Genomic DNA, 25,000 nt, shown 5'->3' with positions numbered 1-25,000 from the left:
GTAAAAAGGCTGGTTTACGCGAGCCAACCAAAAAAAAAATCTGGCCTGATATTTCATTTTGGCCATTCCTTTAGCGAGAAGAATAAAACTGATAAGTTATAACTTGTAAATTGGCTGCCACCGAGGACTATCGTGTCTTAACGGCCTTCATAGAATAAAATCATATTTCGAGACTGTCCAATTACCCTTTTAATATAAAGACGGTGTAGCTGAGCAAACAGGTTATTTTGCTTGGGAAGAATTGTTTCATTCTTGCACTGTTTGCAAATTAATTTTTTTCTCTAAAATGACCCAGTCCCACCCTTAAAAGTCTTATGGATCTCACCAGTTAATTAACTGATTTGTGGATTATAAGTTTTTAAATTGATTTAGCCCTGGTTAAATCTATATGTTATTGTAAATGAGCACGCTTTGGGTTTATATTTCAATATGCACGTGCCAGTTACAGTAAATATTCAGTTGTGCTTGCGTTAGTTTCGCTTGTACTTTTCTGGTTCGAATATATTAACCGTCTGTTCGTTTGATACTTGTTTGTTCAAAGTCCTGTCTTGCTATTACATCACTCACCAGCCTAGAAAGATCTCTCTGGTAAAAAAAATGTACTTAAGGAGGTCGAAAAATGTTAGGTGGTTTAATATTACATTAGAGCCTATTGCCTTACCTTTTCCCAAAAGATCTAAGATGGCCGTGGAAACAGCGGGCCTCAGCGGCAGGAATGATGTCCTGGTTTAAAGATAAGGGGAAAATAACATAAATTTTTAAGGTAGCAGTTTAGCATGGAATTGCTAGCATGACAACAACAACAGCAACAGCCGTAAATAAAAACTTTTTATTTATGTAGCACACCCTTTCAAATTTTTATACTGTACCTTGAAAAACCATACGTTGCTTGCAGGTAGAAAGTCAATTGTGGTGTCTAACCGTTTTGAAAACGCCTTGGGGTCGTTGTTCACATCAAAAATTTTTACAGCAGAAAATGCCAGCTCCTTTAAATTGTTGACAACCGTTTCCAACGCTTCAATCTATGAAAGAAAAGAGTTTTTAAAATGTTAGATCTACACAAATATTGTCGAACCTGCTAACTACGAGCGCGTGTGTGGTATGTAAGAGTTTAGGGCCTTGCGTATTTAATTCGAAAAAAAAATTGTTTCAAAGCAGAAATTGTTTCGTAATCTTGGAGTTTATCACAAAAACATAACTATTCTGTTATGTGCTCTTACCGACCTTCACTGAGTACAAAACAGTACTTTACTTTGTAGCCATGGTTGGCTATGTACCATGGTCAAGAGCTTTTAAGCTCTGTTAAAACACATCATGGTCACACACCACGGTCACACTATCACCGAGCATGTTCAAACATGGTCGGCAATGAAAAACAATACTACCATGGTCAACCTCTTGCCGGGGCGGATTGCCTAGAGAGAATCCCTGACTCAACGTCCCTTCCGAAGTAAAAGACACATTTAAATTAATTCAGAAGTCCCATTATTTCTTTTGAATTTTTTTTAATGAGTGTCGCGAATGAAGTCTTTTTCTATTGATCCTCGCTGGGACGCTTTTCGAGACGCATAAGAAAGACAACTGGGGGTCAAAAAAAGATTTGAATTGTTATTCTTCGTTACCTTAAGGTAATTCCCTTGTTTCGCACTGCGCATCACCCAGAACGCATAACTTTGCGACTTCAAAGGAGGCGGCGATTTACACTGGTCGCATAAAAAGAGGCAATTGTGGCCGTTTTGTAGTCCTAATGCTTTTAACTGCGATTTTGATAATTCTGTCCGGCTGAAAAGATGTTTTTCTTGAAATTCGACCCAGTCCCATCGCGCAAAATGATCATTTGAAGCCGAAATTGTCCATTTGATGTCGTTTTACGATGGAACGAGAACAGTGACCCCCCCCCCCCCCCCTCCCCTCCCACCACCACCTTTTTATTTGTGTTTTTTACTCGTTATGGCTACACAAAAAATATATATTGAGGAGAAAAAAATTGGAGAGTAGAAGTTTTGATTTTTAGATATAAATGACATGAATTTCCGCATTTAGAGCAACAGAGAGGTACGGGATAATCTTAACACTCTCAATTTCTCTACATTTTTTTAAAAATCGGGTAATCTGAGGTCACTTAACTGAAAAAACGTATAGCCCAGACAATCAAACGGGCTTAAGATTTTAATAAAATTCATAGTTTTTGCTATAAAGTAAGACTTTTGAAGGTTGTTTAAGTTTCGAACATTTTGAGCGCAAGGAGGAAAAACACTCAGAATTACGGGAAGGTAAGCTACAACAAGCACGGTGACCCCATCTTTTTATTGCGTTTTTTGAATGCCTAATATATGTCTGACCTTTGAGCCAGGTTGGAAAAAAAATCTGGATGGTAGATCATTTTCAAGGGAATTACCTCAATGTACAGGGTACATTTGACTCCATTGAGGTAGCGTAAACCACCTTAATATCAAGGCTGCTCCCTGGGTCGAGTTTTTCGAAGGCCAATTAGCGCTAGCCCAGGGTTAAATTCAAACTTGGGTCTCTTTTTCTTTTCATCAAAAGCAATTTTCTTGGAAAATTTTCTCTATCCTTTTTAGAGTAGCTAATCATCAAATTGTACACAAAAAATTAAACTGAATTTGCTTTTTTGGCTTTCATATCTGAATTCAAATTTCGCACTAATCCTGGGTTATCTTAACCCGGCTTTGAAAAAACCCGCCCCTGAACTTTATGTCGTCATAATAACAGATCCAACTTTACTGTGATTGTTTTGACACCTGTTAATAGACCATAATATGGATTAATATTATCGTGTTAAACACAGGTTATAGAAAATTTGACATTTTGTATTGGTTTGCCTGTGTTGCGGACGGACGGGTGGACGGTCACGTGATTACCAAATTTCTTGGATGGATGGATTACCAAATTTTCTTAAGTGTGGGGCTCCGGTGATAAAGGAATATGCAAAAATATTTCTCATTTACTAATCTCAACTTCTTTTTTTAGAATATCTGAAAAAATAAACCGTTCATATTCAGAAACTACCAAGGAACAGACAATTATTTAGAAAGTTTACCTGGAGGTATGGGTGTTTGGAACTGGGATTATTTTAAACAAATAATAAATAATTATTAAACTACAGCTTTTGAGTGATTAGAAAAGCTATGCAGATCTTAGATGGTGGGCAATGTAATCCACCTACACACTCCTGCCTTATTATTCATATATTCGATCTGCATAATTATTCATGTCATACCCAACCTCAATAATTGTTAATAATTTTCATTGCATCAGATTCTGTTAAATATAAATAGTGATTTCTCTTTTGTCCAATGCTCACAAAGGCCACTTTACACAAAATCGGCCTCTTTCATCACTAGTTTTGCTCGTTTGGCTAAACTTGTTCATTTGCAGATTGAAAACTGATGTGCACCATTAGCATGTGTCCTAATAAGCACTCGTTCAGTCTTATTCACACGCTACCTGTGCATGTAGATTTCTTATTATTTCCGGTTCGCTTTTCCACTGTAACTGAAGCATCATGATACCAATGAGCACAAACAAAGAGCATATGGTTTTCTTCTCCATTTGTTTCCTCTTCGAAAAACTGTAAGAAAGACAAATAAAACTGGATTCAGTGGTGCTGAAAAGAGCTGCTTACAATGTACACCCTCCATTCAAGCTTCTCCTTGCCGTCGCTGGTACTTGCCACAGCACAGGTAGCCCAAGTTTACTGTCGGAGCCCTGTGCAACACTACTCTGCTTAGCTAATTAATTTGCATTATTGTTAATATATAGTTTTAGCCAGGACTAAAAGCGAAGCTCCCATCAATAAATTTATCATTAAAATGAAACAATAAACTTGTATTCCACAAATCAGTTAACTTTAGAGTACATTCATGTGACTTTTAAGGGAAAGGCTAAGTGATTTTAGAGAAAAGTGATTTGCAAACAGTCCGAGAGTGAACCAAATTTTACATCGAGTTGATAACCTTACAGTTTACTGGGACTCTGCGACATGTATAACGTATTCTACAGACTACTATCAACGCCTTACTTTAGAAAGCTGGTTTACTAACTTAGAAAAAACGCCACTGAATCGTAGCCAACAGTTACCATCGCCGTACAAACGACTTATTGACGAGATCAAGCAAAACTAACCACGAGAGAACGACTGGATAACTGACAATTTGACTAACAATAGACGACTGTTTGACTGTGACAACAGACGGATCGAAACGCACCAATTACTGATTACGAGTCTTCATAGCCAATCACATCACGGCTTAACTGACAGACGACCAATAACATCGCGACGTAATTGACCAATCAGATCAATAACCAGAGTATAATACCATCAACTGACGTGATCTGACTCACTTTGAGTCTGAAGATGACTACCGCACAGGTTGTCGAAACGTCAGTCACTGTCAACAACAACAGTCCTATTCAGGACTACCTTGACCCAGACGATCAAACTCAACCCACTTTTGAAATGACTCCTGGGTTCAAACCTTTCACAGTTTTATAATTATTTTACACCATATAAAGATTGGAGTTTAAACCTTAAAATAATTTGATCAGAAAGGGTTAGCTTTTTCTTCTTTCTTCGGAGCCCCATATTTATACGACAAGGTCACATTTCGAGGTTGTGTGCTATAGTGAAAACTGATTCCATTTGTTGTTATTGAAATGGAGGGATGAAAGTTGATCGCTCTTTTTGATATACAAATCCTGTCCAGTGGCATACAAATCATGTCAAAGAGAAAGTAAAATCAACTATTACAGTTGATTCTTAAGTCGCGGCACAAGCCGATTATTAAAATGGATTTACAAAGAGAGATACGAATTGCTCTTACTGAAAAGAAAACAATAACTTGATAACAGCCTGCGAACCACTAAGCTGAAACTTATGTCATGTTAGGCCCCTTCCAAAGGCGGAATTTCTTACGGGTGCCGAACACATTCATGTATTTTAGTTGATGAAAGTATTTAACTACGGCAGTTGATTCAGTCCTCGGATATGATGATGCCGAATTTAACTCCGTTTGTTGTAAATATTCCCAGTATCTAGAAAAATTTTTCCATCCAATACGGAGAAGGGTTTCTATAATTAATGCTTTATATTCGGCACATGTGAAATGCGACTTCTAAATCAAATGTTGAACGTAAGTCGAATTTTGGACTGTTTCAGTCGCAGATTTGACAAAGTCGTATTTAATTTGAAACTGTCGAATTTAGTTGATTCAGACGTCCTATCTTCGCACCTTGAATCAGACACCCTCTGCGCAACAGCGCATTTCCCTTTCCACTTTAATCCGAAAGACTCCATGTCAACCTTAACAGATCTCAGAACTCCCAGTAGCTTACTTTCCGACGCAGCAAATACCTTCAAATCATCGATGTACAGTAGATGTGTTGTCTTCAAACTGATTCGTTTTGACAACTTGTACGCTTCGCTTGCTTTTAGATTCCAAGCTATAGCATTCAGGCATAAGGTGAAGAGCCTTAGACAACACGCATCGCCTTGCGGCAATGCCCTCTTAAAAGTTATCATTTCTAACGTTTTCATCCCTTGCTTCGGCTTATGGTGATACCACTAGCTATCTACATCAAGCCCATACTTCAGTCTAGCTGAGACACTAGTGAAGATGAGAGATACCGCTTTATCGTGACGCCGCTTGCAATCTTTTTGTGCTAGCACCTTGCAGTCACTTACGATGAGGGTTACGTTCTCTACTGTCTCGCCACTCAACTTACACATATCTGACTCTAGTTCGTGATATACGTTATTACTTTTTATTAATAATATTATCTCTTCTGCCACAGTCTTTGCTGGTGTTCCGTTTGTGCATCAGTCGGGCACAAACCATGCACCTGGAGCATTAGTAACTCAAGTCAATCATTTTGTTCATACACTAAGCACGTTCCTGAGGATTCGTGCATGCAGATCTTTTGGACATCTGTCACAGTACCTATCTCTAATACTTTCTTGATGTTTTCTACCATGCCCTTCTTTACTGTACCAAGTGCACCAACAACCTCAGGGATCACTTCAGTTTTCACCTGCCACATTCCCTGTATTTCTAGTTCTAGGTCTTTGTATTTGCTTTTCTTTTCGATTTCCTTCAGTGCGATGTTTCTATCTGATGGAATAGTCATATCAATCAGTTTGCTAGTGGAATTCACTGAATCTTTAGCAATGAATTCTGGTCTGTTCTTTGATATAGTCCTATCATTATGGACTGGCACGTCCCACATGATGGTGATGTTGTTGTCTTGATTGTTCATCAAAGTCTCTGGCTTGTGCTCGTACCATTTGTCTATAATCTCGATATCATGATCTTTGCAGATCCTCCAGTGGAGATACGCTGCAGCTTTATTGTGCTGGAGATGTATTGTGTTTTGGCTAATGCCTCACGTTCAGATACAATACGGCCCACTGTCTCCTCATGTTGTGAACACATTCAGCATTTGCTCTCCATTTGCTGGCCACATGTTACTTTCTGGAAGTTTCTGGTGTTTATTGTCTGGTCTTAAACTGCTACCAGCCTTCCTGGTCCAACTCTCGTATTTTTATGTCATCATCTATTACTATGTTTCCAGTTGAGGCCAGTTTACCTTTCTTGAAATTGGCTTTGGCACATTTCTCTAGTCCAAAACCCATACCGATATCATCACTGAATCGTTTCACTGTTTTCAGTTCTCCAACTTGTTCTTGGTCATTCTTGTTGTACAATCTTAGATCATCCATATAAAACAGATTGCTGATTGGAGTACTTGTGTTTGAGATCTTGTAACCATTTCCAGATGTAGCCAGCTCTGATTATTATTATTATTATTATTATTATTATGATGGAAAAGAATCTTTATTACAAAACCTCAATTAAAATCCTATTTACAATCAACCTGCTGTTACAAAAAATCTTATTAATTCATCAAAACACTATCTACAATTCCATCCGTTACAAAAGAAACCCCTCATCCTTCATTAGAGAACAAAAACAATCCTATATATTATAAGTAAAGATAGAAAAAACTATTCATTTACAAATTCTAAAAAATAGAAGTAACTTAACCTTACATTAAAGAAGAGGAAATAGATATAATTAATAATAAAAGTTCAAAATTCTATAAAATCAAGAATCCCATTATGCAGAGATATTAAGATCCTGCAATCGAATTATACTAATGACGGCTAAACCAGTGTCCATAAAAAGCCCTAAGTATAAAAGCATATAGACACCTATTTCAGATATCCGCACTAGCGACATTTATTTTACAGTCTAATGATTGCTCTATCTTGCTATTAAACGGCGTTCGCGAACCTCTGACGCATGCATGTACCGATCTTAAGAGTTCAAACGAGATCTGTGTCCTGAGCCAAGTGATTACAACATGATAAGGCTCGGTGTCTTTCTGAGCTATCTTGTCTGCGAGATGCTTTAAGAACCGCTGACATTCGTTTCCCATTCCGCCATTGGTTCCAAACATTACTATTATCACTATTATTATTATTATTATTATTATTATTATTATTATTAATATTTGATTAAAAAAATTGAAAATGATGGAGGCCGGAAGAAACAAATTAGTTGCAACGATGCCAAACCTTCCGTGTACTTCATTCCTAATAAAAATTCATATAGCCCTTAGAATTAATGGATCAGAGGACGGTCAGTAACTAAGCACATCGTCATCTAATTATTTGTAATTTTGAAAAGTAGCCGGTCCTCTATCTTTTCTAAGTAACCTCGTCATTAAGTAGTTCTTTGAAAGCCTAGAAAAAGCCTTCTTTTATGGCAACGAAAACAGTAATGACAAAAAATTTGATTCCAATGGTCATTTTAGCACCGGCCGCGGGTAACTATTCAAAGTTTTTTTGTTCATTGCTCCTTATAATCATGGGAAGACGAGTAACTTTCTCAAGTTCATCCATTCTTGTTCTCAAAATTCACTTGGTTTCATCTACAAGTCCTGAAATATATTATCGGACACCATAAATTATAATTAGGTCCATCTTTTAGACAGGACTACAGTGAAAGCTGTATTCATGGACCACCTCGAGACCCACGAGATTGTCAGCAAAATAGAGGTGTCAGCAAATGCAAGTCCCTTTTTCGCTTTATTCAGATTATCTGCTCAATATGATGTCCACTTAGTAAGGGTTTCACTATAAAACAAAACACCGGATAAATTACGTATTGTATAGTCAAACCTCCTTATCACTGACACAAAAAGGGACAGTGGCAATAGACCCAATCCCTATTTTAGCGATAATCCGTCGACACCGCTAAAAATAGCCTTAAAAATAAAAGTATAGTAGCCAAGTTTGAGAATAATTCGTTGAACGAGTTTAGACTCCACAAAGCCTGTCTCAAAATTTTAGATACGTTTATGGTCGGGGGCAGGTAAGTTTGTGCCTCACGCTGTAGGGCTAAATCTTCGCTCCCTTCAGATGTACATGTTTCATCACTCTTAAAATTAGCAAGTTTTCTAATTAGTTTACCAGCAAAAGTTTACTAACCAGATAAGGGGCAGAAACTCGGTTAAGAATTACTTTCTTTTCTTTCACAATAATTTCTCTTTCAAAAACGATTGGCAAAATGTGGACTTCCAGAGCTTTTTTAATATTATATTTTTTTTCTGTTCTTTTTTTTTGGAAGTTTTTGATAACACAAGGGCAATTAAATATCTATTGCGCTCAGACAGAAAAATTTTTAATTTCGAATACGTAAAGATTCTCCTGCATGATCACGGTTAAAATTAAAACAAAAAGTAACAATGAGCTAGATGGACGTCATAAGTAAAAGGTGTTGGAAGGACATAGTTTAATTTGCATAACAAAAGCGTCCGTATTTCAGTGGTTGGGGTGGTATGAATTTTGTCATCCTCGGGGACAAAGTAAACTGTTCGTAAAGAAATAAAGTTATCAACAAGAGGTTTGTCTGGGCTCAAAACATTCGACGCTTGAGACCGGGGATTCACATTCTACCCTCCCCAGAAAATATAAGGACATAAAAGAGCATCATGTGCCCATTTTTGTGAAAATATGCTTTAGAGAAAGTTAACTGAGTATGTCGTATTCGATAGCCCTCATCGCCAGAAAAATGAAGACTTATCATTATATCTATAAAAAGTATGCTGCATTTAAAACAGTTTCCTAGCCCGTTTTCTCTTTTTGTTTTGTGTGTTGTTTTTTTGTTTTGGAAGTATCTTTCTTGGTACACTTGTCTCAGCAGTATTTAAAAGTTCAGTGTATATCGCTTGGTCTTTCAGAAGTTGAGAGCGTTTACCTCGTGAAATTCTTTTAACCATAAAGTACCATGAAAAAATCTAATACTCAAGACTTCAGAGAGATTGTTTTCATTGCAAAGTATGATCACTGAAAAAATAGAGTTTGAACTGTTAAAAAGTGAACTCGTCTTCCGCATTGGAGTCAGTGAAAATTATCATAATTTCAAAACCCTAACAAACCTAAACGTTTCAAACTATGCGCATAAGTGACCAAAAATTGAGCAAAAAATATTTCAAGTAACAGTTAAATGTTTTTCATTGCTCGACGATAGTTCACTACAGCTTATAGATTCAGGAAGGCCGTTAAAACTTACCTTATTGGAAGAAATTTAAGTTGTTCCTGGCTGGAAACACGATTCAGAATTTCACGTCCCCGTCTTTTCGCGATTTTTTGTTTCCTTTTTATCAAGCCTTTAGCAAAATCTTTCAAAACTTTTTCACAGGTAAAGCTTCTCGGAGCTTTTTTGTTCTGCTCTTTTTGCACTTTTAAATAACGCAAGAGCAGGTAAATGTCTATGTCTTAATGTCACTGGCGCCAAAATTTTTAATTTCTAAGGTGCATGAATTTTCCTAAATTGTGACAGCTATAATAATAATAACAAATCAATATCGTCCTAGATTGACGTCAAGAGTAAAGGTGTCCAAAATTCCAGCGTGCAAAGAAAGTCGTGTCCGACAGCCCAGGGCTAGTGAATTTTGCGATCGGGCAAGTGAATTCTGTTCTTAACTTGGCCGACGGGCAAGTGAAGATTTTTCGGAGAATTAAAATTACAGAAGTACTGTAAGACAAAATGTTTAAAATTCCTAATAAACTCCTGCAGACCGACAGTCACTACGACCAAGTGAAATCTGCATAAACAAGACGAAGTATTGCATTACATGTCAGACGAGAAATATTGAGATCCCGCGCATATAGTAAAAGCAGATGTTGAAAAAAACTTTGGAGGTAAATGTTGCCCGTGACTAATTCTTACTGATTCAGAGAACGCTATTTGTCTCAATTTTCTTCATAATCATTTGTGAGGAACGTAAACAATAGGTTTTGATCCTGAACTTTAGTGAGAAATTTATTATGGTTTTAGCAAATATTGGTCACGTGCGTTTCAATACGATATATTCTAAACACCGATACTGTAGGTGTTTGTTGATTAAAATATATAGACCACAACGTATTGTTTTCACTTTTCACGAAAATCTTTCAGATGAAACGTTGCCAGAAATAGAAGGAGCATTTTTGTTCTTATGAAACCTAAAACCTTTGGTTACTTGTAACAAGATGAACCACAAATTTGCATAATTTTTGTTTGCATGATATTTGCTCACTGATGCGTGATTCGGCACTCGCACTTTCCACTTTCCCGTGAACTTGAAACTGGACTTGGAAAACCGAATCCCAAACAAACCTTCTTCAGAAAAATGATCTTCTGAATGTGCTACTTTTGAATGAGAAGCAAACTGATCAAAGCTATCAAATTTTTATGCCCTTTAATAAATATAAACATCTCCCCTGTCAGCGGCTAAGAAATGCTCCCGCGTTAAATTTTTTTGGGCAGCAAATTGCAGAATGACGCGCTTTCACTGGCAGCTTTTCGCGCTGCGGACGTTGTCGTTTAGTGTGTCCATTGAGAACTTTGGTTTCACGGTTTCAACGCGGTTTTTTGTTCTTAAAAATATTTTTTTCTAAATCGTAAAATGTCTAAAACGCATGTTAATCATTCACGCGTTGCGGTGGACTTAAAAAAATTCTACAGTGTTGCAGCGCCGAGAGCAAGACAGCAAAACTAGTTGAACGCATCGGGAGTGAATATTGCCTTGAACTCAAAGCGTTACAGAAGCTTGAGTATTTGGAAATTTTCACAAGAAGTTAACCAGTAATATGAGGTTTTTAGCATTGTGTTCAAAGAAAAATGTTTGTCTGTTATTTGGACCTTCATTCTGTTACCTTTTGAGTTGACTTTCAAGACAAAGGCATTTATAATCAAAAGGTCAACACTGAATTATTGTACTAGAGTGTGAAGGGTATCTTACCAGGTCTACTTATAGTTCACACTTTTTACGGTTATTTATTGTTCTTGTCAAATAACTACAGCTGATTGAAATGATTAAATAAAGCCAGTAATTTATTAACTTACAGTGTAATTAAGCAAGGAATAATGAATTAATATTTTTTCATTCTGCTCGCGAAAAAATTAGTTTGGGGCTAGTAAAAATAACTTTCGGGCTAGTAAATGTTAGTTACAGCTAAGCTGTAAAATTGACTTTCTTTGCATCCTGAAATCCCTAAAAAAATCTTAGGCCCAAATCTTCATATTAGTCAGAGTATAGCGTTTGCCAAACAAATTTCAGTTAGAAGAAATAAGAAATAAATCTTCTTCAATTCCTCTTTTGAGGCACCTTAAATTAGTAAAAAGCGTCTTGAGGGACAGCAGTAAGGGACCATTCTAATGAACAAGTTTCAATTTCTCATATCAATTTCTCGTTTTGGCAAACATCGTCCCAATGAAGTAACTTTCCAGTGGCGATTCTCTCATTAGGTTTTGATGCTATAAAAACTGGAAACGGGCAACGGGTAACGATCACTGGAACGGAAAAATGACAAATGCGAACAAAACAGAGGAGCGCAAATGAGGTTACTGAGAGCTCTAAGTTTGAAATTAGCTGTTGTCCAGTTTTGTTCCCATTTTTTATTTGCCCGTTCCCAGTGCTCGTTACCCGTTCCCTGTTCCCCATTTTAGTCATTTTCTTTGCATTAAATTTACAAAACACATATATGCAATTCAATTGATGATAGTAATACGAAACATCCAGGAATTTCAAATACAGAAATGATCATGAATCGACAAAATGAAATTTATGTTAAAAAAAAAAGTATATCACGCAGGGTGTGTCTTTCATTGCTGTTGGCCACAATAATATTGATAATAATTGATAATTCATTTCTAACCTAGAATAAAATGAGAATTGATACAGTTATAAAAGGATCGATCAACAAGTTCAAATGTCTCTCTAAAAGCAATTTTAGACTACCTAGCCGAAACAAAATCACTTTGAACTGTCATCGATCCAAACCCACCATGAAATTATAGGAAGCATCAGTTACATTATTCATGTCAATAAAATTCCTTGTTTTTCCATTTTGTAGTTAACTGCGTAGGGTGGTGAACGCCTTCGCACGTAGCGACAGATGGTTTAGTGTTTGATGAATGAAATGCCGTATTTTAATGTTAAAAAATATACACTGTAAAGAATAGGACTGCTTCTAAAGTTACCTTTATGATGTTCCGTTTCATAAGCTATTTACAGACTCTTTTAAATCCACAGTTTTCTATTAGGTCTTCTTCCTTAATTACATAAAATATTAAAATGTTTTAAATATCCAGCAAATGGAGCCCAAATGACTTCAGAAAACTGTCACGGAGTAGAAGTAACTGTCATTAATGATGAAGTTGATTACTTCTTCCTTCCTTCTTCCGATTAAATTTTGGACAAATAAAATTATATTACTACATCTGGTTACACGCCTATGTTGCCGACTGTTGAGTCTTAAGAAGTCTTCAATGTATAAGGGAACTTCACCCTTGATGCGTTTGTATGCCACACAACATTTAGCTATTTTCACTTTTTCATAAAAGGGAAGCCACTGTAGACTATTAAAAAGCTTAACACTAGACGCCTGGTTATTAGCGTCGGAAATTACCCTTGCTGCTCTCTTTTGTAGCTTAAAAACACGGCTTAAATTCTCCTTATCACAACTAGTCCAGATTGAACTGACATGATGCAATACAGATCTCATCATAGTATTATAATACAATAGCCTTTGTTTCGTGGGCAGGCAAGATCTTATCTTTTTATTTAATACGCCAATCCAATCCAATCGGGACAACTTTTTACAAAGTTTCTCTACATGGTAAGTAAATGAGAGTACAGAGTCAATTTCAAGACCTAACAGCTTAGCACAAAGTGAAAAAAAAGCCACAAAGTGAAACAACATATCTAACACTGAACTTAATTTTAGAGTATGTTTTGTTGATATCGCCGGTTCCATAGCAACAGAATAACGATGACATGAAATCTTTAAATTGGGACTTATATTTTCTCGAAATCTAGCAATAATCTGTTGAAATCCTCTAGTCTGCTAATAGGATTTGAAAAAAAAAGCAAACGTTCTAAAAATTTTGCATCCCTAATAATGTCTTTTTCACCTTTTTACCTTTTGTGTTTTAATCATCCAAAGTTATATACCTCGCTTAAGGTTTGCTTCAGTTCTTTCAATAGTGCAGATTGGCAAGCAATCGCTCTTTGCGATCACACATTTTGCTATTCTTAATTGTAATTGCTAATGTAAGCGCAAAAAGGTGCCGTTTCTCCCTGACCCCTTACAAAAGGCCTCTCATGACCACTTTTTACCCCACAAAACAGGCCGCAGCAACACTTCACCCCTATTTTCACTAATTATTTGGCAAAAACGAAACACTTATAAAGGGATATCGCCTTATACTAGTATGCCTAGTGCAGTAGAGATATATAATGACCATGTTGATTCAATGATCGAGCAGCATATGAATGCTATTAAGATGCTGATAAAAATCAAAATAATGACTACTTATAATGAGCCCAAGGCTAAGCCATATTATACCAAATTTATGTTTATTGGTGAGCCTGAGGCTAAGCCAGAAAATAATGAAATAATTGAGCCAGAGGCTAAGTTAGAATATGTTTATCCAATATATGATTTAAAAGAGCATCCTAAATTTGCTAAATATTTCAACGAAGCGTTTAATGCAGAACATATAGTAAAAGAGGTCGAATATAATAAATATATAGCAATAGCGATAATAAGAGAAAATGATAGAATAACACGTAAGGGAATAATTGAAGGCAAAAAATATAGTTACAATAAATTTTTTAATGACTTCCTTGGTATAAAACCATTAACAAAAGAACAACGGGAATATTTTGAGAAAAAACGTGAGGCACGAAAAAATAAACATAATAAGAAAAATAAAAAGTTGAATTAAGTAGTTAGTATTTGAGCTCAATAGATAGGTAGATAGTATAGATAGTATACCGGTATATAGACAGTAATATTATTTAGTTAATATAGTAATTTATTTTTTAATTTGTTTGGCCAATTTAGCTAATTATTCAGGGGGTAATTTTATGCTAGCAGGGGGGATGCTTTTAGGCTTAGCCTGTCTTTTGGTACCAGTTTTATTCAATAAATGGGGAAACAAAAAACGGTAATTAATAATAAGATCTATGACTTGGTTACGTTTCATGCCCGTAACAGCAAAGTTTAATTTTTTCATACCTATCACTTCTTTAATTTTTGAGTTCCTGTGATGTGAACATATTAAGGTTTTTTCGTAGTTTAACAATATCGAGATCAATATAATAATACGGTATATAATTATTGCATTGGGTTCCGGATAACCAGATCCTAATAAAAGTACCAAAATATGATTTTCTACGGTAATTGTCACTCCTGCTTTCCAATATTGTACGCCCCATACAGAGACATCAGGCACATGACAAATATGAGGGTACTCAGGTCACGCTATAGCCCACCACTCCAAGCTGCCAAGGGTTCTGTTAGCAAACAACTGTTAGACGACGAGAGATTTTTAGCAAAGCACTTGCAAAAATCTTTTTGAGATACCTCTTCTTCTTCTTCTTCTTCTTCTTCTTCTTCTTCTTCTTCTTCTTCTTCTTCTTCTTCTTCTTCTTCTTCTTCTTCTTCTTTTTCTTTTTTTCAAACCCAGCCACGTTTCCAACAACAACTTGATATTGGGTGCTGTTCACTTTACGTGGTAATACGAAAAAAGGACCATTTTCTAATTTGCACCTCTCCTAAACCCGGGCGCTAAATCGTACCATTACGGTTTTTTATAGTTCTGTTTATTTATTGTTCTTCTGTAGCACATTCATTTCCGCTTTAACTCTGATAGCTTTGTATATCAATGTGATTCGAGGAGTTATTTTGGTATATCAACTTTATAGCTAGAAAGGTTGATATATATTAGATATATAAGAGAATGCAATAACATAATTTATCATATTACATAGAAGGAAGGCTTTCGTTAGAGGATGTTATGTATATGAATTGTTTCTCGTGTCACGACTTCATCAGTGTTTTCATGAATATTTCAGGGTTTCTTTTCCTTAATATGTGGCGTTAAGACCTTCTCTCACCACTAAAATTCAAGCTTCCTATGAGCATTAATCATCTCCTATGTCCATTTTTAAGTGCTGACTATTTTTTTCATTAGTTATCTTGTGTTTGAGATCTTGTAACCATTTCCAGATGTAGCCAGCTCTGATTATTATTATTATTATTATTATTATTATTATTATTATTATTATTATTATTATTATTATTATGGAAAAGAATCTTTATTACAAAACCTCAATTAAAATCTTATTTACAATCAACCTGCTGTTACAAAAAATCTAATTAATTCATCAAAACACTATCTACAATTCCATCCGTTACAAAAGAAACCCCTCATCCTTCATTAGAGAACAAAAACAATCCTATATATTATAAGTAAAGATAGAAAAAACTATTCATTTACAAATTCTAAAAAATAGAAGTAACTTAACCTTACATAAAAGAAGAGGAAATATAGATATAATTAATAATAAAAGTTCAAAATTCTATAAAATTAAGAATCCCATTATGCAGAGATATTAAGATCCTGCAATCGAATTATACTAATGACGGCTAAACCAGTGTCCATAAAAAGCCCTAAGTATAAAAGCATATAGACACCTATTTCAGATATCGGCACTAGCGAAATTTATTTTACAGTCTAATGGTTGCTCTATCTTGCTACGAAACGGCGTTCGCGAACCTCTGACGCATGCATGTACCGATCTTAAGAGTTCAAACGAGATCTGTGTCCTGAGCCAAGTGATTACAACATGATAAGGCTCGGTGTCTTTCTGAGCTATCTTGTCTGCGAGATGGTTTAAGAACCGCTGACACTCGTTTCCCATTCCGCCATTGGTTCCAAACATTACTATTATTACTATTATTATTATTATTATTATTATTATTATTATTATTATTATTATTAATATTTGATTAAAAAAATTGAAAATGATGGAGGCCGGAAGAAACAAATCAGTTGCAACGATGCCAAACCTTCCGTGTACTTCATTCCTAATAAAAATTCATATAGCCCTTAGAATTAATGGATCAGAGGACGGTCAGTAACTAAGCACATCGTCATCTAATTTTTTGTAATTTTGAAAAGTAGCCGGTCCTCTATCTTTTCTAAGTAACCTCGTCATTAAGTAGTTCTTTGAAAGCCTAGAAAAAGCCTTCTTTTATGGCAACGAAAACAGTAATGACAAAAAATGTGATTCCAATGGTCATTTTAGCACCGGCCGCGGGTAACTATTCAAAGTGTTTTTGTTCATTGCTCCTTATAATCATGGGAAGACGAGTCACTTTCTCAAGTTCATCCATTCTTGTTCTCAAAAATTCACTTGGTTTCATCTACAAGTCCTGAAATATATTATCGGACACCATAAATTATAATTAGGTCCATCTTTTAGACAGGACTACAGTGAAAGCTGTATTCATGGACCACCTCGAGACCCACGAGATTGTCAGCAAAATAGAGGTGTCAGCAAATGCAAGTCCCTTTTTCGCTTTATTCAGATTATCTGCTCAATATGATGTCCACTTAGTAATGGTTTCACTATAAAACAAAACACCGGATAAATTACGTACGCCGCTTGTATAGTCAAACCTCCTTATCACTGACACAAAAAGGGACAGTGGCAATAGACCCAATCCCTATTTTAGCGATAATCCGTCGACACCGCTAAAAATAGCCTTAAAAATAAAAGTATAGTAGCCAAGTTTGAGAATAATTCGTTGAACGAGTTTAGACTCCACAAAGCCTGTCTCAAAATTTTAGATACGTTTATGGTTGGGGGCAGGTAAGTTTGTGCCTCACGCTGTAGGGCTAAATCTTCGCTCCCTTCAGACGTACATGTTTCATCACTCTTAAAATTAGCAAGTTTTCTAATTAGTTTACCAGCAAAAGTTTACTAACCAGGTAAGGGGCAGAAACTCGGTTAAGAATTACTTTCTTTTCTTTCACAATAATTTCTCTTTCAAAAACGATTGGCAAAATGTGGACTTTCAGAGCTTTTTTAATATTATATTTTTTTTCTGCTCTTTTTTTTGGGGGAGTTTTTGATAACACAAGGGCAATTTAATATCTATTGCGCTCTGACAGAAAATTTTTTAATTTCGAATACGTAAAGATTCTCCTGTATGATCACGGTTTAAATTAAAACAAAAAATAGCAATGCGCTAGATGGACGTCATAAGTAAAAGGTGTTGGAAGGGCATAGTTTAATTTGCATTAACAGAAGCGTCCGTATTTCAGTGGTTGGGGTGGTATGAATTTTGTCATCCTCGGGGACAAAGTAAACTGTTCGTAAAGAAATAAAGTTATCAACAAGAGGTTTGTCTGGGCTCAAAACATTCGACGATTGAGACCGGGGATTCACATTCTACCCTCCCCAGAAAATATAAGGACATAAAAGAGCATCATGTGCCCATTCTAGTGAAAATATGCTTTAGAGAAAGTTAACTGAGTATGTCGTATTCGATAGCCCTCATCGCCAGAAAAATGAAGACTTATCATTATATCTATAAAAAGTATGCTGCATTTAAAACAGTTTTCTAGCCCGTTTTCTCTTTTTGTTTTGTGTGATGTTTTTTTGTTTTGAAAGTATCTTTCTTGGTACACTTGTCTCAGCAGTATTTAAAAGTTCAGTGTATATCGCTTGGTCTTTCAGAAGTTGAGAGCGTTTACCTCGTGAAATTCTTTTAACCATAAAGTACCATGAAAAAATCTAATACTCAAGACTTCAGAGAGATTGTTTTCATTGCAAAGTATGATCACTGAAAAAATAAAGTTTGAACTGTTAAAAAGCGAACTCGTCTTCCGCATTGGAGTCAGTGAAAATTATCATAATTTCAAAACCCTAACAAACCTAAACGTTTCAAACCGTGCGCAGAAGTGACCAAAAATTGAACAAAAAATATTTCCAGTAACAGTTAAATGTTTTTCATTGCTCGACGATAGTTCACTACAGCTTATAGATTCAGGAAGGCCGTTAAAACTTACCTTATTGGAAGAAATTTAAGTTGTTCCTGGCTGGAAACACGATTCAGAATTTCACGTCCCCTTCCTTTCGCGATTTTTTGTTTCCTTTTTATCAAGCCTTTAGCAAAATCTTTCAAAACTTTTTCACAGGTAAAGCTTCTCGGAGCTTTTTTATTCTGCTCTTTTTGCACTTTTAAACAACGCAAGAGCAGGTAAATGTCTATGTCTTAATGTCACTGGCGCCAAAATTTTTAATTTCTAAGGCGCATGAAGTTTCCTAAATTGTGACAGCTATAATAATAATAACAAATCAACATCGTCCTAGATTGACGTCAAGAGTAAAGGTGTCCAAAATCCAGCGTGCAAAGAAAGTCGTGTCCGACAGCCCGGGGCTAGTGGATTTTGCGATCGGGCAAGTGAATTCTGTTCTTAACTTGCCCGACGGGCAAGTGAAGATTTTTCGGAGAATTAAAATTACAGAAGTACTGTAAGACAAAATGTTTTAAATTCCTAATAAACACCTGCAGACCGAAAGTCACTCGGACGAAGTGAAATCTGCATAAACAAGACGAAGTATTGCATCACATGTCAGACGAGAAATATTGAGATCCCGCGCATATAGTAAAAGCAGATGTTGAAAAAAACTTTGGAGGTAAATGTTGCCCGTGACTAATCTAATTCTTACTGATTCAGAGAACGCTATTTGTCTAAATTTTCTTCATAATCATTTGTGAGGAACGTAAACAAAAGGTTTTGATCCTGAACTTTAGTGAGAAATTTATTATGGTTTTAGCAAATATTGGTCACGTGCGTTTCAATACGATATATTTCTAAACACCGATACTGTAGGTGTTTGTTGATTAAAATATATAGACCACAACGTATTGTTTTCACTTTTCACGAAAATCTTTCAGATGAAATGTTGCCAGAAATAGAAGGAGCATTTTTGTTCTTTTGAAACCTGAAACCTTTGGTTACTTGTAACAAGATGAACCACAAATTTGCATAATTTTTGTTTGCATGATATTTGCTCACTGATGCGTGACTCGACACTCGCACTTTCCACTTTCCCGTGAACTTGAAACTGGACTTGGAAAACCGAAAAATGATCTTCTGAATGTGCTACTTTTGAATGAGAAGCAGACTGATCAAAGCTATCAAATTTTTATGCTCTTTAATAAATATAAACATCTCCCCTGTCAGCGGCTAAGAAATGCTCCCGCGTTAAATTTTTGTGGGCGGCAAATTGCAGAATGACGCGCTTTCACTTGCAGCTTTTCGCGCTGCGGACGTTGTCGTTTAGTGTGTCCATTGAGAACTTTGGTTTCACGGTTTCAACGCGGTTTTTTGTTCTTAAAAATTTTTTTTCTAAATCGTAAAATGTCTAAAACGCATGTTAATCATTCACGCGTTGCGGTGGACTTAGAAAAAATTCTACAGTGTGGCAGCGCCGAGAGCAAGACAGCAAAACTAGTTGAACACATCGGGAGTGATTATTGCGTTGAACTCAAAGCGTTACAGAAGCTTGAGTATTTGGACATTTTCACAAGAAGTTAACCAGTAATATGAGGTTTCTAGCATTGTGTTCAAAGAAAAATGTTTGTCTGTTATTTGGACCTTCATTCTGTTACCTTTTGAGTTGACTTTCAAGACAAAGGCATTTATAATCAAAAGGTCAACACTGAATTATTGTACTAGAGTGTGAAGGGTATCTTACCAGGTCTACTTATAGTTCACACTTTTTACGGTTATTTATTGTTCTTGTCAAATAACTACAGCTGATTGAAATGATTAAATAAAGCCAGTAATTTATTAACTTACAGTGTAATTAAGAAAGGAATAATGAATTAATATTTTTTCATTCTGCTCGCGAAAAAAATAGTTTGGGGCTATTAAAAATAACTTTCGGGCTAGTAAGCTGAGAGCTGTAAAATTGACTTTCTTTGCATCCTGAAAATCCCTAAAAAAAATCTTAGGCCCAAATCTTCATATTAGTCAGAGTGGAGCGTTTGCCAAACAAATTTCAGTTAGAAGAAGTAAGAAATAAATCTTCTTCAATTCGTCTTTTGAGGCACCTTAAATTAGTAAAAAGCGTCTTGAGGGACAGCAGTAAGGGACCATTCTAATGAACAAGTTTCAATTTCTCATATCAATTTCTCGTTTTGGCAAACATCGTCACAATGAAGTAACTTCCCAGTGGCGATTCTCTCATTAGGTTTTGATGTTGTAAAAACTGGAAACGGGCAACGGGTAACGATCACTGGAACGGAAAAATGACAAATGCGAACAAAACAGAGGATTGCAAATGAGGTTACTGAGAGCTCTAAGTTTGAAATTAGCTGTTGTCCAGTTTTGTTCCCATTTTTTATTTGCCCGTTCCCAGTGCTCGTTACCCGTTCCCTGTTCCCCATTTTAGTCATTTTCTTTGCATTAAATTTACAAAACACATATATGCAATTCAATTGATGATAGTAATACGAAAACATCCAGGAATTTCAAATACAGAAATGATCATGAATCGACAAAATGAAATTTATGTTAAAAAAAAAAATTATATTACGCAGGGTGTGTCTTTCATTGCTGTTGGCCACAATAATATTGATAATAATTGATAATTCATTTCTAACCTAGAATAAAATGAGAATTGATACAGTTATAAAATGATCGATCAACAAGTTCAAATGTCTCTCTAAAAGCAATTTTAGACTACCTAGCCAAAACAAAATCACTTTGAACTGTCATCGATCCAAACCCACCATGAAATTATAGGAAGCATCAGTTACATTATTCATGTCAATAAAATTCCTTGTTTTTCCATTTTGTAGTTAACTGCGTAGGGTGGTGAACGCCTTCGCACGTAGCGACAGATGGTTTAGTGTTTGATGAATGAAATGCCGTATTTTAATTTTAAAAAATATACACTGTAAAGAATATGACTGCTTCTAACGTTACCTTTATGATGTTCCGTTTCATAAGCTATTTACAAACTCTTTTAAATCCACATTTATCTATTAGGTCTTCTTCCTTAATTACATAAAATATTAAAATGTTTTAAATATCCAGCAAATGGAGCCCAAATGACTTCAGAAAACTGTCACGGAGTAGAAGTAACTGTCATTAATGATGAAGTTGATTACTTCTTCCTTCCTTCTTCCGATTAAATTTTGGGCAAATAAAATTATATTACTACATCTGGTTACACGCCTATGTTGCCGACTGTTGAGTCTTAAAAAGTCTTCAATGTATAAGGGAACTTCACCCTTGATGCGTTTGTATGCCACACAACCCTTTAGCTATTTTCACTTTTTCATAAAAGGGAAGCCACTGTAGACTATTAAAAAGCTTAACACTAGACGCCTGGTTATTAGCGTGGGAAATTACCCTTGCTGCTCTCTTTTGTAGCTTAAAAACACGGCTTAAATTCTCCTTATCACAACTAGTCCAGATTAAACTGACATAATGCAATACAGATCTTATCATAGTATTATAATACAATAGCCTTTGTTTCGTGGGCAGGCAAGATCTTATCTTTTCATTTAATACGCCAATCCAATCCAATCGGGACAACTTTTTACAAAGTTTCTCTACATGGTAAGTAAATGAGAGTTCAGAGTCAATTTCGAGACCTAGCAGCTTAGCACAAAGTGAAAAAAAAGCCACAAAGTGAAACAACATATCTAACACTGAACTTAATTTTAGAGTATGTTTTGTTGATATCGCCGGTTCCATAGCAACAGAATAACGATGACATGAAATCTTTAAATTGGGACTTATATTTTCTCGAAATCTAGCAATAATCTGTTGAAATCCTCTAGTCTGCTAATAGGATTTGAAAAAAAAAAAAAAGCAAACGTTCTAAAAATTTTGCATCCCTAATAATTTCTTTTTCACCTTTTTACCTTTTGTGTTTTAATCATCCAAAGTTATATACCTCGCTTAAGGTTTGCTTCAGTTCTTTCAATAGTGCAGATTGGCAAGCAATCGCTCTTTGCGATCACACAATTTGCTTTTCTTAATTATATTTGCTAATGTAAGCGCAAAAAGGTGCCGTTTCTCCCTGACCCCTTACAAAAGGCCTCTCATGACCACTTTTTACCCCACAAAACAGGCCGCAGCAACACTTCACCCCTATTTTCACTAATTATTTGGCAAAAACGAAACACTTATAAAGGGATATCGCCTTATACTAGTATGCCTAGTGCAGTAAAGATATATAATGACCATATTGATTCAATGATCGAGCAGCATATGAATGCTATTAAGATGCTAATGAAAATTAAAATAATGACTACTTATAATGAGCCCAAGGCTAAGCCATATTATACCAAATTTATGTTTATTGATGAGCCTGAGGCTAAGCCAGAAAATAATGAAATAATTGAGCCAGAGGCTAAGTTAGAATATGTTTATCCAATATATGATTTAAAAGAGCATCCTAAATTTGCTAAATATTTCAACGAAGCGTTTAATGCAGAACATATAGTAAAAGAGGTCGAATATAATAAATATATAGCAATAGCGATAACAAGAGAAAATGATAGAATAACACGTAAGGGAATAATTGAAGGCAAAAAATATAGTTACAATAAATTTTTTAATGAGTTCCTTGGTATAAAACCATTAACAAAAGAACAAGGGGAATATTTTGAGAAAAAACGTGAGGCACGAAAAAATAAACATAATAAGAAAAATAAAAAGTTGAATTAAGTAGTTAGTATTTGAGCTCAATAGATAGGTAGATAGTATAGATAGTATACCGGTATATAGCCAGTAATATTATTTAGTTAATATAATAATTTATTTTTTAATTTGTTTAGCCAATTTAGCTAATTATTCAGGGGGTAATTTTATGCTGGCAGGGGGGATGCTTTTAGGCTTAGCCTGTCTTTTGGTACCAGTTTTATTCAATAAATGGGGAAACAAAAAACGGTAATTAATAATAAGATCTATGACTTGGTTACGTTTCATGCACGTAACAGCAAAGTTTAATTTTTTCATACCTATCACTTCTTTAATTTTTGTGTTCCTGTAATGTGAACATTTTAAGGTTTTTTCGTAGTTTAACAATATCGAGATCGACATAATAATACGGTATATAATTATTACATTGGGTTCTGGATAACCAGATCCTAATACAAGTACCAAAATATGATTTTCTACGGTAATTGTCACTCCTGCTTTCCAATATTGTACGCCCCATACAGAGACATCAGGCACATGACAAATACGAGGGTACTGAGGTCACGCTATAGCCCACCACTCCAAGCTGCCAAGGGTTCTGTTAGCAAACAACTGTTGGACGACGAGAGATTTTTAGCAAATTACTTGCAAAAATCTTTTTGAGATAACTCTTTTTTTTTTTTTTACTGTTCTTCTTCTTCTTCTTCTTCTTCTTCTTCTTCTTCTTCTTCTTCTTCTTCTTCTTCTTCTTCTTCTTCTTCTTCTTCTTCTTCTTCTTCTTCTTCTTCTTCCCAGCCACGTTTCCAACAACAACTTGATATTGGGTGCTGTTCACTTTACGTGGTAATACGAAAAGGGACCATTTTCTAATTTGCACCTCTCCTGAACCCGGGCGTTAAATCGTACCATTACGGTTTTTTTTATAGTTCTGTTTATTTATTGTTCTTCTGTAGCACATTCATTTCCGCTTTAACTCTGATAGCTTTGTATATCAATATGATTCGAGGAGTTATTTTGGTATATCAACTTTATAGCTAGAAAGGTTGATATATATTAGATATATAAGAGAATGCAACAACATAATTTATCATATTACACAGAAGGAAGGCTTTCGTTAGAGGATGTTATGTATGTGAATTGTTTCTCGTGTCACGACTTCATCAGTATTTTCATTAATATTTCAGGGTTTCTTTTCTTTAATGTGTAGCGTTAAGACCTTCTGTCACCACTAAAATTCAAGCTTCCTATGAGCATTAATCATCTCCTAGGTCCATTTTTAAGTACTGACTATTTTTTTTATTAGTTATCTAAAATAAATTTATACTGACTAGGATGACAGTAATACTTTAGAGTCATTTTCTGCAGAAAAGAGACTTTTTCACGGCTGTGCGAATCTCTCGAAGACGCCAACAGTAGATAAAAGGATTCAATGCAGAATTCATGAAGACCACCGTGCTTGACAATTTCCATGCTATGCCACTGCCATTCTCTCTCCAAGATTCTGAAGGTATTCTCTCTTCGTTTCCCTGCAACAGCAGGGTTACGAATAGGGGGATGTAGCAAATAAGAAGAAAGTAGTGGACCAAGAATGTATTGAATGCTGTTCTCTTGAAACGCGTTATATTTGTGCGCGAATTATCTTGAACTGCTCCTGTTTGTGCGAGAATTTGCCTTTTGTGGCGACGGATTATACAGTAAATATTTATGTGCGCAGATGTTGAAAAGCAAAGAAAAATGGCCACGACTAAGGCCATAACAAATACAAACAATATCTTTGAAGTCCATAGTATAAGACTTGCCAGAAAACCACTTGTCAACCAGTTCATTGCGATGACACAAAATGCTTGCTGTATGGTCATGATACTGCTGTACCTCATATGATATTTTAGCGTTAGTAGTCTGTC

At 35.5% G+C, this 25,000-nt stretch overlaps 1 protein-coding gene and 1 long non-coding RNA gene across 2 annotated transcripts in view; both read right to left on the bottom strand.

The window, feature by feature from the left end:
- Nucleotides 1–875: 875 nt before the first annotated feature.
- LOC140937925 (uncharacterized) lies at nt 876–9,787 on the bottom strand. Its single transcript, XR_012165523.1, has 3 exons — nt 9,597–9,787; nt 3,469–3,592; nt 876–1,022 (listed from the first exon to the last, which is right to left on the bottom strand). It is a non-coding gene; the product is annotated as an uncharacterized lncRNA (long non-coding RNA).
- A 14,231-nt stretch (nt 9,788–24,018) lies between these two features.
- The window catches only part of LOC140937916 (melanocyte-stimulating hormone receptor-like), a 1,692-nt gene continuing 710 nt past the window's right edge, over nt 24,019–25,000 (bottom strand). The window contains exon 1 of the mRNA XM_073387486.1: nt 24,019–25,000. This exon is cut by the window's right edge and continues 710 nt beyond it. Within this exon, the coding sequence (XP_073243587.1) occupies nt 24,449–25,000 (552 nt within the window). The 3' untranslated portion in view covers nt 24,019–24,448.

The sequence above is a fragment of the Porites lutea genome, chromosome 1, assembly GCF_958299795.1.
Source record: "Porites lutea chromosome 1, jaPorLute2.1, whole genome shotgun sequence".
NCBI lineage: Eukaryota > Metazoa > Cnidaria > Anthozoa > Scleractinia > Poritidae > Porites > Porites lutea.
Note: the sequence above shows the minus strand (reverse complement) of the source record. Positions and strands in the feature narration are given on the sequence as shown.